Raw genomic sequence first — 17,868 nt, 5'->3', positions numbered from 1 at the left:
AAAATGGGAGATTACTATAGCTTCTGTAGAATTAAAAAATAATAAGGGATACTGAGTATTTTAGCTAAAAACTTTTGAATACTTAGAGAAAGTACAAAAATTCCTGAACAATACAAATTACCAAAACTGGCACAGAATAAACCCAGAACTGTAGAGCTCTATAACTACTAAAAGAAAAAAATTAAAACAATAATTAAAAACGTGTTCATGAAGAAAATTCCTGAGAGCTTCTCCAGCAAGTTCTACCTAATATTTAAGAAAGAATAATGCTAACCTTACAAAACTTCACATAATAAAAGAAAAAGAGAAATCAGTCCCCAATTATTCAATGAGGTATCAGTTTGATTCTAAAACCCAACAGGAACAATTTAAGAAAGAAAATGTACAGACCAATTTCATTCCCAAGTATAACTGTTAAAGTTTAAACTGCATAATATAGTATATTGAACAAAGCAATATATAAAAAGAAAAATCATGATGAAGTTAGGTTTATTCCAGAAATGCAAGATTGGTCTAACATTCGAAATTCAAGTAAAATCAATCAGTGGAATCTGCTATATTAACAGATTGAGGAGACAAAACATATGGTCATCCTAACAAATTGAGCAAAAGCATGTGATAAAACTCACCATACATTCATAATAAAAACTCCTAGCAAACTAAGGAAAACAGGGAACTTACTTAATATGATATAGGGCATTCTGCAAAAAGTCTATAGCAAACTTCAACAAACATTATACTTACTGTTGAAATTTTGATATTAGAAACAAGACAAAGATGCCCTCTATTTTTACTAGTATTTAACATTTTACTACAAATCCTAGACAGAGCAATAAGACAAGAAAAAAACCATAGAATTAGAAGTATAAAAACAAATTGTCATTATTTGGATATATGATATTTATATAGGAAATCCAAGAATATCTACAGCTAAATTATAAGACTTTATGAGAGTGTAAAGTTTTCAATGTATATTATAGTATACAAAAGCCAACCACATTTTTCTAATGTTTATTTATGTATTTATTTTTGAGAGAGTGAGAAAGCCTAAGTAGGAGGAGGGAAAAAGAGAGAGGGAGACACAGAATCTGAAGGAGGCTCCAGGCTCTGAGCTGTCAGCGCAAAGCCTGACACGGGGCTCAAACCCACGAACTGTGACATCATGACCTGAGCCGAAGTCAGAAGCCTAACCAACTGAAACACCCAGGAGCCCTAAGCCAACTGCACTGTTATATCCCATCAACAATCAAGTAGAAAATTATTAAAAGATACCATTTACATTGAATGAAAATCAAATACCTATGATGTTTAAGAAGTTTATATAAAAAAATAATAAGCACCGAGAAAAATTAAGATAAACCTAATAAATAGAGATACGCCATACTCATGTACTTAATTCTCAATATAATATCAATTCTCTTCAAATTGACCTATAAATTCAATGAATTACCATCAAAATCCCACACATGATTTTTACAATACTTGACAAGCTGATTCCAAAATTTACACGGAAATGCAAAGTACTAAGAACATTCAAGATCCTATTGAAGAGAAACAAGGTGGGGGCATTATTCTTCTGGATATCTACACTTATAAAGTCAACATGAGGGAAAAGACACATAAATTTGTCTGCATTAAAATAAATTACTTCTGGGGGTGTCTGGGTGGCTCAGTTGGTCAAGTATACAACTCTTGATTATGGCTCAGTTCATGATTTCACACTTGTGAGATTAAGCCCAACATCGGGTCTGTGCTGATAGCACGGAGCCTACTTGGGATTCTTTCTCTCTGCCTCTCTCCACCCCCAAAATAGACAAATAAACTTAAAAAAAATTACTTCTGTTCCTCAAAAGAACATCACTAAAATTGGGGGGAAAAAAAAAAGGAAAGTCACAACACAAGAGGAGATACTTGAAAGGCCACGTAACTGAAAAAGACTTACATTCCAGAATATATAGCAGATTCCGATAAATCAATTTTTTTAAGAGTTATTTATTTATTCTTTAATATTTATTTATTTTTGAGAGAGAGTGAACAAGCACAAGTGGCAGGGGGTGGGCAGACAGAGGAGACAGAAGATCCAAAGCAGGCCCTGCACTGACAGCAGAGAGACCTGTACGAGACTCAAAGTCATGGACCGTGAGATCATGACCCGAGCAGAAGTTGGATGCTTAACCAACTCAGCCAGCCACCCAGGCATACCCAAATCAATTTTTTTTTAAAGCTAGTAGAAAAATGAGCAAGAAAGCTGAACAGGCAATCTATAAATGAAAATTTGATGTCACTATGCTTTGCTTTAAAAAAAAAATTAGCTTCAATAGTTTCATGCCACCTTAATAAAATTTCACAATTACAATATACTGTGTACTCGTAATGACCTGGTATGTTGTACAACTAATCCAGCTTTCGGGTATAAAGCATGACACTTCTACACACAGGTTTGTTTTCCGGCTCTTGGGTGAAAGCATAACTGGCTATTTCACTTGTCTCAGAACATACCAGTTTCCATCTGGTGTCCACACTTGTGTACTGCTTGCCATTTATTCTTACACCATTATTTCAGTTTGATTTGTGTTACCATTTCCATCACCACGTTAAAGCTTCAGTGAACCAAGTACTTCTAACACAGTGGTTAAAGAACTTAAGTATAAACAATGTGCAAATTATACGACAAAGAAAGTCAAGATGAACTAAATGACATAGTTGTATATGAAACACTGAAAACATATTCTTTACAGAGTTTCTGTAACAACTATCACAAATGTTACAGTTCGAATCTGTGCACTGTCTTTGAAACATTTCATTGCTCTTTCTTCTAAAACTAGAAACCAGCACATTATGACAAATCAGCAGTAGTCTATGGACTTCCCTCAGAAGCACTGATCTAATACTTAATACTGTCCACAGCAGATCCCTGGAGCTGGGTGAACACATACTATCTCCCATATCTGTGCTGGCCTGCACCTGACCTGAATATAGCAGGCCCTAGGTATAATGTGCTTGAGTACCTGGCTAGAGCCAGGCCTCTGCTACCTGTTATTTTTTCCAGTGTTTGGTTAGTTCCCAGTTTCACCAGCCCCTGTGTTGTTGCTGGAATGCTTGCTAGCTAACAGAGTAGGCCAGCTACGTCAGAAGCTTCCTCTACTGCTCTGAGGGACAAAAGACTTGCCAAAGTAAATGGAAGCAGGATTGGTCAGCAGGGGGGAAAAAAAAAAAGTTTCAGCTGTTTTGACATGCTACATACACCTCACAAGCTCTCATTCAATTCTTTTGCTGCTTCATCTCTAAATCTCATTTATCTACCCAGGCCTGATGCTCTTTGACTCCAGTCTCCTGCTCTTGGGTAATGCTGTTCCCGACTCAGCATTCATGTTGGATCTGTATCTGCCAGCTTTCCATCTGACCTATTCTGACACCTTCAAGACTTACTTCTAGAACCGGTACTTCCAGATTCATTTTTCCCATTCTCCTACCCCTCACCTCACACAAGTTGACATGGTGGCGTGGTTCAAAAGGTTGCAGGTAATTATCCCAGAGTTATTTGCTAGTATCGAAAAAGAGGACTGTGCTGAAGGACTTTGATTCCTTGCTAACAAACACAGTGAACATTCAACAAAATAAGTCACATAATTATAAAAGCATGTGAATGTGTAAGTAAGCAAGTAAGTACGTAAGTAAACTTCATAAGCCATCTTCCTCAAAAATTCACAATATTTTTAAATTATTACAAATAATAGTTTTACATTAAAATGTTGTCTACAAAGAAGCTCAACTATTTTGCTATGCAATAACTTTAAGACTGCCAGGTTTTTATCTTTAAACAAATTATTTAAATAAGTCCTCAAAAAAAGTAAAAAAAAAAATAATTCTAAAGTGGCATTTACCAGACTTAATTGATTCACTTTCAGTGAGTCACAAAAAAAATTGATGGGTGTGCCTGGGTGGCTCAGTCGGTTAAGCATCTGACTTCAGCTCAGGTTGTGATCTCATGGGTTCATGAGTTTGAACCCTGGTTCAGGGGAGATCCAGTCCCACTTGGGTAGAGCATGAGCTCTGCATTGGGTGAGCTCGAACCCCACTTCAGGTAAAAATAACATGAGCCCCACTTCAGGTGAGCCCCGCTTCTCTCTCTCTCTCTCTGCTCCTCGCTCACTTGCGCCTTCTCTCTCTCTTAAAAAAAGAAAAAAAATAGGAGCACTGGGGGGCTCAGTCAGTTAAGTGTCCAATTCTTGGTTTCAGCTCAAGTCATGATCTCACCATTCATAGGATCAAGCCCTGCAATGGGCTCTGTGCTGACAGTGCAGAGCCTACTTGGGATTGTTTCTCTCTCCTTCGCTCTCTGTCCCTCCCCTGCTCTCTCTCTCAAAATAAATAAACATTAAAGAAAAAAAAAACAAATATAATAGATGAAACTTGCTTTATGCATTTTTTAAAACCTTAAGACCTTAATCAGAGGTAGAAAAATTAACTCATGATATATAATAACAGAATGTGCTGATATACAATTTGGTGTAGTTGTCATTATTTTCTCATTGAAAACTTAAAATACCTCTTTCTAAAATAATAAAAAGCTTTAAGAAATACACTCTAGAAATAAACACCTAAAAAGCTTTGAGAAATATACTCTAGAAATAAACACCCAGATAATGTCATCAGAGATTTTCCTTGTCTAATAATCAGTACAAGTAACTGCATCTACTTTATAACACACAAACTTACCTTTTTTTTTTTTTTTTTTTTTTTGGTAATAGATAAATATGAGCATATTATCTCTGGATATTTTACTTCCACATTCAATTATAACAAATGATAACATTGCTTAAGTAGTTTATACAAAAGCCTTTACTTTGATAAACTTGCTGCAATACTATAATGAATCCACTGGGGCTTCCAGAAGGGGAAAAAACAATATGAATTCAGTGTGAAAACATTTAAAAGCACAGCCAAATGTTCCCATTTGACTAGAATGTTTATGAATACCCATAAAATGGAAACTGGCCTAAGACATTCTAAATTCCTTTTTCAAAAGGGGTACTCAATATACTCCACAGAAAAAAAATTGTTTAATAAAGTCAAAGCCAGTTTTCATCCTAACACAGGTCTAAATTTTAGGTGATTTCCACCCCCCCTCAGGTTTTAGAGTTCTAAAAATATTTCCTAGAATTCTTTAAAGCTAAGCATGTAAAAAGAAAAATAGCGCCCATATTTTACAAAGTAAAATACTAGAATAAAACTGTTCTGGGTCCTAATGACATCTAGACAGTACTGTGCTTACTACCATAGAAGTATTCCCCCCTCTTCGGATATTGAGGTTCCCATCAGAAGTTTTCATCTCCAACAAAAGCCCAAGATGCTAGCTCTCAATCAAGCAGGAAGGCAGCAAACGTACACCAAAGGTTTTTTAAGGTACTACTATATACATATACTATATTAGGTACTCTGAGATAAAGAAATGTGGAGATTAGGGGCACCTGGGTGGCGCAGTCGGTTAAGCGTCCGACTTCAGCCAGGTCACGATCTCGCGGTCCGGGAGTTCGAGCCCCGCGTCAAGCTCTGGGCTGATGGCTCAGAGCCTGGAGCTTGTTTCTGATTCTGTGTCTCCCTCTCTCTCTGCCCCTCCCCCGTTCATGCTCTGTCTCTCTCTGTCCCAAAAATAAATAAACGTTGAAAAAAAAAATTAAAAAAAAAAAAAGAAACGTGGAGATTATAAATTGGGAAAGAAGGTAAAATTTAAATATGCATGAGAAGTTAATCAATATGAGATACTATGTATTAGTGCCAAAATGTCCGCCACATGGTCAACACTTAACAAATATCTGTTGGTTTTAACTGGATTAATTAAAAATGAGATCTATGAGTCTAATTGGAGAAAGTTGCTTTGACAAGCCAATTATAATAAAAACAGTTTGGGTACAGTAAGCAGAATTTCAATATAGACTGAGTATTAGATGATTCTAATCAGTATGAATCATGCCTAATGTAAAAACACAAAAGAAAAACTTCCATATTTTTTAGGGATATACACTAAGTACGCAGGTTAAAATGATAGGTGGCTAGATATTAGCTTTCAAATACTTCAAGAAAAGAAGAAAGAGAGGGAAGGAGGAAAGAAAAATTGATAGCTGAAGTAAGTGTGGCAAAAATCTTAATTGTTGGGTTTGGATGCTGGGCATATTCCTCATATGCTATTCGTATTCCATTGTATTATTATTTATAGTAAACTATTAAGTATATCCACCTTTGGGTATGTTTGAAAATTGCAGAATAAGAATTAAAGGTTTCTTCACTACTGGGGCTTGAGTTGGCAAATGAAGATGAATTGGTAGAATTTTAAAAGGAGGGGGGCGCCTGGGTGGCTCAGTCAGTTAAGCAATCAATTCTTGATTTCAGCTTAGGTCATATCTCACAGTTCATGAGTTCGAGCCCTGCTACAGGGCTCCACGTTCACAGCGAGGAGCCTGCTTTGGATCCTCTGTCTTCCTCTCCCTGCCCTTCCCCCACTTGAGCTCAAGCACTTGTGCTCTCTCAAAAATAAGAATATTAAAAAAAAACTTTTTTAAGTAAATAAATAAAAGGAGGACATATTAGGCATTGTGCCTCAATCCGAAATCTCTAAATCTCTAAATGCCTAAATCTCTCAGCAATTCTGAGTCCCTCATTCCTCACCAGCTAGCTTTCTTTTCCTAATTTTCCTGATAACCCAAAAGCTCATGCTCTTGGCCCTGTTCCATCTTCTACATCTATTTTCTAAATTATGTTTCTAATTCCATCCGCATCCTACCCCCAGTAGTTAACAGCCCCTGACTGCAAAGCGTAACCTAAGTTAGAGATAGGCATTCTGAATTATACACTTTGTGGTAAATAACCTGTGTGAACTCACAGTCCCTTCAAAAACCCAGATGGTCTACTCTAACATGTCCCTGACACTTGAATGTTTCAGCCAAGCAGCAGGTGGGCCTGGAAGGAATGAATGTTATTAGTTCCTAGTTTGCCTTGCCCCCACATCTTTATTCCAACCTGGGGGTTTCTAATTTTTTTCAGTAGTTACAAAATTGTTTTCTAATACAGAAGTTAGAAGTACCTGCATCACAAATTCCCGACGCCGAGGCATTCCTCTTTCTGAAAGCAAAACATAATCTGGCTCCTTCTCCTTTTTGGCCTGTTGAATTTGAGCCAGGCGGCTAATGGGGTTCATTCCTTGACCATACTCTGGTCCAGCCTAAAAAATAATTTGAGAAAATTTCAAAATATGCTTGCAAAACCTATTATCAGATCCTTTAAGAAACAATGGTTCTCCCCTCATCTTCTGTACCCCAAAACCATGACTAGAGAAGATAATGCAACTAGAGAGTCATTTATGAAGATTTATAAAGGTAAATCATAGAATGGATCTGAAACTAAGACTTCTATGGGATTTAGGGCTCAAAGGCATTATTGATAACTTGGGCTAAGGCTGCTTTTAAACTCTTTAATATATTAGAGTTGCTTCACAACTTCTGTTCGTCAAAAAACACCAAAAAGAAAGTAAGAAGATAAGCCATGAGCTGGGCAGAGACATTTGCAATATATATAACTAAAAAAAAAGATGTATCCAGCATCTGAAATATATTTTTTAAAACTCCTAAAAAGTATTAAGACAATATAAAAGAAAAATGGGCAAAGGAGATGAATAGATATTTAACAGAAGAAAAACATATGAAAGGATAATCAACCTCATTATGACTCAGAAAGTGGGGGTGCCTGGGTAGTTCAGTTGGTTAAGTATCCAACTCTCAATCTCGGCTCAGGTCATGATCCCAGGGTCATGAGATTGAGCCATGTGTCAGGCTGTGTGGAGCCTGTTTTGAGATTCTCCCTTTCCCTTTGCCCCATTCCCATTCTGCACACACATGCGCTCTTGCCCTCGCTCTCTCTCAAAAAAAAAAAAAAAAAAAAAAGACTCAGAAAATGCATGTTAAAACCACAGTCAGATACTATTTCACACTCATCTATTTGGCAAAAATTAAGAGTCTGACAGCCCTGATTGGTGAGGATAGGGAGTAACAAAAACTTATACACTGCTGGATTGCCTGGCTGGCTCAGTCAGAAGAGTGAATCCTGATCTCAGGGTTGTGAGTTCAAGCCTCACATTGGGTATAGAGATTACTGAAAAAGTAAATGAATAAACTTAAAAAAAAAAAAAAAATCTTAGGGGCAGCTGGGTGGCTCAGTTGGTTAAGCATCTGACTCTTGGTTTCAGCTCAGGTCATGATCTCACGGTTTGTGCATCTGTGCCCTGAATCAGGCTCTGCACTGATAACATGAAACCTACTTGCAATTCTCTCTCTCTCTGTTCCTCCACCACTCTGTCTCTCTCTCAAAATAAATAAACTTTTAAAAAAATCCTTATACACTGCTGATAATATAAATTGGAAAAGAATCTGGCAATGTCTAGTAAAGCTAAAAACCAGTAGCCTCTTCATAGACATATAAATACCCTTAGAAAATGGTTTCCCATATGTGCTAGCTCATATATACAGGAATATCCATAGCTGCATTATTTGAAATAGCAAAAAACTGGAAATAGCCTAAGCATTTATCAATAAAATAATAAATTATCTCATGTTAATACAGTGGAGTGGCATATAGCAACGAAAATGAATTAAGGACAGCTGCATGCCTCACAATGAATGAAATTCAGAAAAAAATTTTAAATAAGACAAGAAAAGCAAGCACAGAAGAGTACAGTATGATATAATTCATGTAAAACCCACTGAAACGACAAAACACTGCTGAAATTAACTAGGATCTCAATAAATGAACAGACATATGTTCATGGATCAGAAGACTTAATATTCTTAAAATGTCAAGTCTCTTCAAACTGATCTATCAATTCATTGCAATCCCAATCAAAATCCTACCATACTTCTTGTAATCCTTAATAAACTAATGCTAAAATTCATGTGGAAACACAAAGGACAGATAACCAAAACAACTTTGAAAAAAAGAAGAAAGTTGGAGGATTCAGACTATCTGATTTCAAGATTTATTATAAAGCTATGGTGATCAAGACAGTATGTGTAGTATTGGCATAAAGAGACAGAGACCAGCAAACACAGCAGCATCCAGAAATAGACCCATACATATATATGGTTAACAGATTTTTGACAAAGGTAGAAAAGCAATTCAATGGGAAAGGGTAGTCTTTTCAACCACTGGTCCTGCAACAACTGAATATTCATATGCAAAAAAAAACACACACAAAAAAACAAAAAAACCACAAACTTAAATCCGTACCTCATTATCATTAACTCAAATGGTTCACAAACTTAAATGTAATATCTAAACTATAAAATTTCCAGAAGAAACACAGGGGAAATTTTTGTGACTTGGTTAGGTGACAATTTCTTAGATACAACACTGAAATCATATCCCATAAAAAATAATAAATTAGACTTCTTCAAAATTAATAATTTCTGTTCTTTGAAAAGGTTAAGTCACAGGCTTTAGAGAAAATATCTGCAAACCATATATCTGATAAAGCACTTGTATGTGGAGGGGAGCGAAATAGGTGAAAGGAATTAAGAGGTAAAGACTTCCAGTTATAAAATAAGTAAGTCATAGGGACATAATGTACAGCACAGGGAATATAGTCAATGCTATTGTAACAACTTTGTATGGTGACAGATGGTGTCATTTCATAATGTCTAAAAATATTCAATCACTATGATGTACCCCTGAAACTAATGGGATACTGCATTTCATTTATGATTCAATAAAAACATAAAGAATTCTCACTGAAGAAAAAAAAAAGAACTTGTATCTAGAATGTATGAAGACCTCTCAAAATTCAATAATAAACTTATTATTATTTACATTTTATTATTTTTATTGTTATTTAAGTTATTACTTAATGTTTGAAGTGGTCAAAAGATTTGAACAACACCTCATCCAACCTCATGTGCTACCAAACACATAAACAATGCTCAATATCATTAGCCACTGGAGTAATGTGAATTAAAACCACAATGAAGTATTAATACACATGCATTTGTACAACTGAAATTCAAGACTATACTATGTATTAGAAAGGATGTGCAGCAACTAAAATGATGGCTGCTAAGAATGTAAAATGGTATACTCATTTTAAAAAACAATTGACAGTCTCTTAAAGGTTGAGTATATGCTTACTAAATGACCATGCCATTCACTCCCAAGCATTTACCCAAAAAAGAAAAGGAAAACTTATGGGGCACCTGGGTGGCTCAGGTGGTTGAGTGTCCGACTTCAGCTCAGGTCATGATCTCGCAGTTCATGAGTTCGAGCCCCACGTCAGGCTCTGTGCTGACAGCTTGCTCAGAGCCTGGAGCCTGCTTCGGATTCTGTGTCTCCCCCTCTCTCTGCCCCTCCCATGCTTACACTCACTCGCTCGTGCTCTCTCTCTCTCTCTCTCAATAATAAATGCTAAAAAAAAAAAATTTTTTTTAAAGAAAAGGAAAACTTACGCCCATAAGACATACACACGTGTTCACAACAGCTCTATTTATAGCCCAAAATGAGAAACATCCCAAATATCCACCACAGGGTGAATGGATAAACAAAGGGTGGTATAACCATACAACAGAATACTACTTAGCATTAAAACAGAATCAGAGGTGCCTGGGTGGCTCAGTTGGTTGAGCTTCCAACTTCGGGTCATGATCTCGTGGTTCATGGGTTCAAGCCCTGCACAGGGCATTGCACTGACCGTGCAGGTCCTGCTTCAGAAGCTGTCTCCCTATCTCTCTGCCCCTTCTTCGCATGCACACACACGTTCTCTCTCTCTCAAAAATAAACATTTAAAAAAGCTTTTTTAATTAAAAAAATAAAACAACAGAATCAATAACTGTTAACATGCAACAACATGGACGAATCTCAAAATGATTATGCTAACTAAAAGAAGCCAGCCAAAAAGAAGGTAGTTGCTTGGGAATGGAGGGTGGAGGGATTACAAAGGGGCACAAGGAAACTTTTGGAGCAATGGATAGATTCATTATCTTGATTACGGTCATGGTTTCACAGGTGTACACATATATCAAAACATACCAAATAGCATGTTTTAAATATGTACAATTATACTTCAACAAAGCTGTTTTAAAAGCTAGCTAACCAAATGCAATTTTTTTCAGAAAAAAACAAACATGCAATAAAATTATAAGGTCAGGAAACGTTAAATATAAAACTAATATTGTGATTATGTGAGGTGGTATCTGGACGTAACAGAGGAGGGGCCTACACAGCTTCAATCTCATTGAGAAATGTTCTAGATGCAAGTTGGGCAGTAAGTTTTCATTTAACCTAATAGGCTTTTTAACTTACATACGAATACTGTATAAGCCATTTAGAAGGTATTCTATTTTTAACGTTGTATGGGAAATGTTTATGAATAAAGCTTTTAAAAAAATTTTTTTAAACTTACATATAGCTGTTTTAGTGCCTTCTAAAAAAAGGTTTAAAAACAAAAAAAACAATCTTTGCAAATCAAATATTCTGTGTGCATATGAACTTTCTTTGTATATTACTCCTAGAAATGAAGCTGTGTATTTATCACACGGGCAGAACTCTGTTTCCACCTGTGAAAATTTACTCTAAAACAAGTATCAGAGGCAAGGGTAATCACTATGTTGCAGGCTGTGTGTGTCACACTAGACTTGTATATAGTCGGAGCTCTTCCTGGTTCTCCATCACACCTAGTTTGCTGCTGCAGGTCGGATCCTGCAGGGTCTTTTAGAGTATATTTAGGATTTTGGACTTTATCCAAAGAGCAATGGGAAATTACTAAAAGATTTCAAGCAGAGGCATGACATGATCTGACTGGTGTCTCTGAAAGATAACGCTTTTTAGAAGATCAGTTGACAGGATGTCAAAAGTACTTACAGGAAGGCCAATTAAAAACCTGCTATAGCAGTTCAGGCAAGAGATGATTTTGAGCCGAACCAAATAAAGATGGCAAAGAGATGGAAATAAATGAACCAACTTAAGAAATACTTAAGTGATAGATTCAATAGGATTTGATGATTGACTGGATATAATGGTTAAGAGAAAAGTTAAAAATGACTCCCAGGTTTCTGTTTCAGCAGTAGTGGGATGGTGATGCCAGGCACTGTGACAAGGAATGCTGGAGGAGAAGGAGTTTATGATGAGTTTGATGTGCCTGTGAAATAAATAAGAAGTGAAGATGTCCAACAGGCAGCATATAGCACAAAAGAGTATCTGAAAATCATCTATACAGAGACTGAATTGAAACCCTAGAAGTATGAAGAGAAGCCTAGGTGCAGTAAGAGAAGAAGAAAAAGACTGAGAACTTCAGTTACTGCAGTAGTTAGATGGAAGAAGAGGAGAGAAAGGGAAGATTTTAGCTTTTGATAAAATTCTGGTTTCTACCCATACTTAATAGCAAAAATCAAAACTAATGAATTATAAACGAAGTAAAGGATTGATAAGAACAGACAGATACAGACAATAAGTTATAAGTCTAGGAGTGGGATATCAACAAAAAGGTAAAGGGAAGTTTTTGAGTCTAGCACTAGAAGTATGCCCAGTTCCTGAAGACACTCAAATAAATATGTACTTCCAATGGTACGCTGCCTTTACTCTTATTTAATTTGCCTCTTTTATAAAAATGTTTTTAAGTTCCAAAACACTGTTGATACGGATTCCAATGACAAAAAACCAGATGCATAAATCCAATGAGATAATAATGGAGTCTGAGAACATTAAGAATGGCTGGTTTCTTCCCTTGATTGAAATTAACTACTAGCATCTCGGACAATTAACTTATTCCTTGGGTATCAAGTCTTATGTTCTCTTTCCACGAACTAGTATAGACAGTCTTATAATAGTTGTATCCAGAAAATTTTACCTCCAACGTCGGAAACACTTCTCTAAATTCTCATCTTATAGAAGAGAACTGCATTAAAAAATAAAATATAGACCCAAAGACATAATTAAAACAATCTAACATTGTAATAAGGTAACTGTGTAGCGTTACTCTTAAAATCCAAGAGGAGTTCACAATCAACCGGTTTCAGATGGGCACTGGAGACAGACAGGACTGGACCTGGAACCCGACTGTTACATGATCTTGGGTACGTTTCTTAAACATCAAGGACCTCATCGGTAAAATGGGATAAAAGCTACACCACAGCATGATTAAGAAAATTAAATAAAATGTGATGTTTTATTATTTTAAATAAAATTAAAGTAAATCATCAACAGTTTATTCTCTATTTCTACTGCATAATAAGGAACTATAGAGTCTACATGTATAAGACATATGAGGAAGGGAGGAAAATGCTGAAAACCAAGATACTATTCCAACCTGACCCATTTATTGGCCCACCATAAGGTGTGATTATACTTAAAATTATCTAGATTCCAACTCACTGTATGTATGCTGTTTTCTTAAAATAACCTTACATTCCAGAAGATGTCTATAGGCTTTATTTTAACGTAAGACAGACATGGTACAAGTAATTACAAGTGTGATGTATGTGAAGAAAAATGTAGGGGCCTAACCTACTCTGGGAATGGAGGAGAACACAGAAGCCTTCCCTGAAGAAGTCAAGTGTACGCTGAGATCTGAATGGTGGATAGGAAGAAAGTTCTGGAATAATATATACTAGAAGTAGCAGCAAATAATTCTGAGAATTTAAAATGTTGCTCTCCACTCTGGGGAATAACATTTAAACAATAATCTTGCTTTTAATGGCTATCGTTAAAAACAATAGGGTTATATTTATATCCTATATAAAAATGTATAGATCTGGGGCGCCTGGGTGGCTCAGTCGGTTGAGTGTCCGACTTCGGCTCAGGTCATGATCTTGTGGTCTGTGAGTTCGAGCCCCGCATCGGGCTCTGTGCTGACAGCTCAGAGCCTGGAGCCTACTTCAGATTCTGTGTCTCCCTCTCTCTCTGCCCCTCCCCAGCTCACGCTCTGTCTGTCTCTCTCCCAAAAAATAAATAAACATTAAAAAAAAAAAAGTATAGATCTTTCCTAGCCTAATGGCTCATTATTCGTAACTTATTAAGATTAGATTTAGTTTAATAAATTCGATGGAAATTATTGTGACCAGTTTTGTACTACCATTCTGATGTAGAGCACTGTTCTTCCATCGTGGAAGAGCTATAGATTTTATACATAAAAAGATTTAAGACAAAAAAATACAAACAGACTCACTAATACATAGAACAAACTGGTGGTTGGCAGGGGGGAGGGGGATGAGTGAAATAGGTGAATGGGATTAAAAGGTACAAACTTCTAATTACAAAATAAATAAATCACAGGGATAAAAAGTACAGCATAGAGAATACAGCCAATAATACTATAATAACAAATGGTGACAGATAGCAACTACACTTATCGTGGTGAGCTCTCAGTAATGTGTAGAACTGCTGAGTCAACATATTGTACTCCAGACACAAGTATGTCACTGTATTTCTACTATACCTCAATAATAAAAATTCTTTTTAAAAAAAATTTTTTTAATGTTTATTTATTTTTGAGACAGACAGAGACAGAATGAGAGTGGGTTAGGGGCAGAGAAAGACACACAGAATCCGAAGCAGATTCCAGGCTCTGAACTGTCAGCACAGAGCCTGACATGGGGCTCGAACTCATGAGCTGTGAGATCATGACCTGAGCTGAAGTCAGACGCTCAACAGACTGAGCCACCCAGGCACCCCAATGATAAAAATGCTTAAAAAATATTTCAGAAAACAGACCATAGATATATTCACATACATCTAAAATGTGAATAGACAGGTATAGAATAACAATAATCTTTATTGAGCACTTTTTATTTGTATTGTTAATAAATACTTAATAATAATTACTAATACGTTCTGTGTATTATCTCAGTTAACACATAACAATCCCATGAAACTAGTTCAATTATTATTCCTACTTTATAAAAAACAAAATGTAAGATTAGAAAAGTTAGGTTACTTGCTCAGGTCACAGGGATTCACACTCAAAACTGAATCCAAACGTTCTGTTCTTAAAACCATTATCCTAAATACTCTATGTCTCACTTATATGTGGAGTCTAAAAAAGCCAAACTCATAAAAACAGAGAGCAAAATGGTGGTTACAGGGTCTGGGAAGTAGGGGGATAGGAGAGATGTTGTTTAAGGGTGCAAATTTGCAACAAGTAGTAACTAAGTTCTGCAGACCTAATGTACAGTAGAGTGAAAAAGACAACAATGTTGGATTAGAATGATCAGACTTGCTAACAGACTAGATCTTAATTATTCCAACTCCTAAAAAGAAATGATAATTATGTGGTATGATATAGGTGCTAATTATCCCTACAATGACAATTATAATATATAAATATATCAAATCAACAGGTTGTGCACCTTAAATTTACACAATGTTATATGTCAAATGTATTTCAATCAAAAACCCACTTAAATGCTAAAAAAACAAAACAAAACAAAAAAATAAACAACCATTATCCTACACCCTAACCATGTGGTTAGAGCATATGACTGAAAGCCAGCCCTCAGAACCACTAGAACTCATAGGTGTATCTATTTGCCATTTATTTTTAGTCTACTTTACATACCATGTAGAATGCTATTTCAAGGAATACATAACCTACACCTTGTCATAATGATAGTATTCATTAAGAACACGTTTATGTAGCTACTTACTTATGTGAATATGTATGCATGTACTTTTAAATAAAGCAAAGCTACAAAATGCAGAAAACCTATAAAAATACCAGTTGAACCATAGTACAATCTAAACAAAAGAGGTTCGTCACAGATAAAACGTACAGTTGATCCCTGAACAAGGTGTGTGTGTGGGGGGGGGGGGGGGGCAACGCCCCACTCAGTCAAAAATCTGTGTATAACTTTGTTTTTGTGTTTTGATTCCCCCAAGACTTAACTGGTAATGGTTAACTACTTAACTACTAACTAGCCAACGACTGAGCAGAAGCCTTACTAATAACAGAAACAGTGAATGAACACATATTTTGTATGTTTTATGTATTATATAGTGTATTCTTACACTAAAAAAGGAAATGTTATTAAGAAAATCATAAGGGGGGGCGCCTGGGTGGCTCAGTCGGTTAGGCGGCCGACTTCGGCTCAGGTCATGATCTCACGGTCCGTGAGTTCGAGCCCCGCGTCGGGCTCTGTGCTGACAGCTCAGAGACTGGAGCCTGCTTCGGATTCTGTGTCTCCCTCTCTCTGGCCCTCCCCTGTTCATGCTCTGTCTCTCCCTGTCTCAAAAATAAATAAACGTTAAAAAAAAAAAATTAAAAAAAAAAAGCTCTGTTTAAAAAAAAAAAAGAAAATCATAAGAAAAAAAAGAAAAAGAAAATTATAAGGAAAAAATACAATTATAATACTGTATTTACAGAAAAATTTGCATATAAATGGACCCATGTGGTTCAAACCCGTGTTTTTGTAACCCTTGATTCGTATAGCTAACCCAAAGTCTGCTAGAGAAGTGACACTGAGCTGGCAAGTGACATGCTGGCAACTGAAGGCTCTCTCTGTACACAGAAGGCTAGCTCGTTCATCCCATACACAGTGCGCACTCATGGGCAGTGTCCTGTACTCAGTGCCGACTCAGCTCATTCCTTTTTGGGTTGTTGTTGTTAATGTAAACAGAAAAACCTGCTCCAGTAAAAGAAAGAGTCACAGCATCTTGCAAAAGTGTGTGCTCTGTTTTCTTCTTTGGCCAAGCTCTACATGCCTGAAAGTACAGAAATAAAATAGTACCGTCTACCTCGCAGGGTTGCTGCGAGCATCAAATGTGATAAAGCACACGAAGTGCTGGGACAAAGCTGGCCGCACACGGTGCTTTATACCTACCAGCTGCTGCCACCGTCACCAGCATCAGTATGACTCATATGATTATTACTCTGTAACCCATCATCATTTCATGAGAGCCCAACAAGTTACTACATTACAGTGTTGTGTGCAGAAAGAACGTTGGGTTGGAAAACAGAGTCCTTCAAGTTGTCCCACACGTGAGGTGAATAAAAGCGAGCAAATTCTTTGAGCACGCATGTTTCATGAAACCTTACTGTAAAAGGAGGGGTAACGTCATCTACCTTACACAGTCCTGATGAGAATCACATGGTGACCATGAATGAGAAAGTATTTTTTTAAACCATAAAAACTAGAAATATGGAAGGTACTGTTTTTTGATGAACAAACACAGGTATATAAGTGTCTAAAAGCAAAACAAGGGTGCTGGGTGGCTCAGTCGTTAAGCATACGACTCTTGATTTTGGCTCAGGTTGTGATCTAACAGTTGGTGAGTTCAAGCCCCACATCAGGCTCGACGGTGATGGTGTGGAGCCTGCTTGGTATTCTCTCTCTCTCTCTGATCCCTCCCCCCCCCCCACTCTGATCACATATGCACTCTCTCGCACTCTCAAAATAAAAGAATGAACGGTAAAAAGAATTTTAAAACAAAATAGACTGTTATTAATTTATAGTCCAGGACCACCGGTAACTCTGGGATTGTATATAATCCATACATTTAGGTGCCTGTCCTACGGAAAAATTTTTATCTATAGTTACCATAATATTTATATAGTAAACCTGACTAATGTTCACAAGCACACACTTACCTTTACTATTGTTTTAGGGCGTTTTTTAAAAAATAATTTTGGCTTTTCAACCACAGGAAGAGGCGGGAGTTTCTTAAGCTCCTGTAGGACGGTGGTTGCAGCACGCTTCTTGGAGAGTTTTTTGCTATTTCCCTCTCCTTCCGCGGAGAACTCTCCTACTGACACCCTAGTAACAAAGCTTTTCATATGTGGTGGTCCACTTTCCTTAATAACCTATTAAATATAAGTAAACTATTGAATATAGGCTCTTAAGT

General features: G+C 36.6%; 1 protein-coding gene across 15 annotated transcripts in view; it reads right to left on the bottom strand.

Annotated features, from left to right (window-relative positions):
- The window catches only part of STAU2 (staufen double-stranded RNA binding protein 2), a 305,709-nt gene that overhangs the window by 170,752 nt on the left and 117,089 nt on the right, over nucleotides 1-17,868 (bottom strand). For all 15 annotated transcript variants that reach the window (XM_027064372.2, XM_027064370.2, XM_027064371.2 and 12 more), the window contains 2 exons: nucleotides 17,615-17,827; nucleotides 7,082-7,219 (listed from right to left, as the gene is read on the bottom strand). In XM_027064372.2, the coding sequence (XP_026920173.1) occupies nucleotides 7,082-7,219; nucleotides 17,615-17,827 (351 nt within the window). The remainder of the gene's footprint in view (nucleotides 1-7,081; nucleotides 7,220-17,614; nucleotides 17,828-17,868) is intronic.

Source organism: Acinonyx jubatus, chromosome F2 (genome assembly GCF_027475565.1).
Source record: "Acinonyx jubatus isolate Ajub_Pintada_27869175 chromosome F2, VMU_Ajub_asm_v1.0, whole genome shotgun sequence".
Lineage (NCBI taxonomy): Eukaryota > Metazoa > Chordata > Mammalia > Carnivora > Felidae > Acinonyx > Acinonyx jubatus.
The sequence above is the reverse complement of the archived record's forward strand: the minus strand, read 5'-3'. Positions and strand labels throughout refer to the sequence as shown.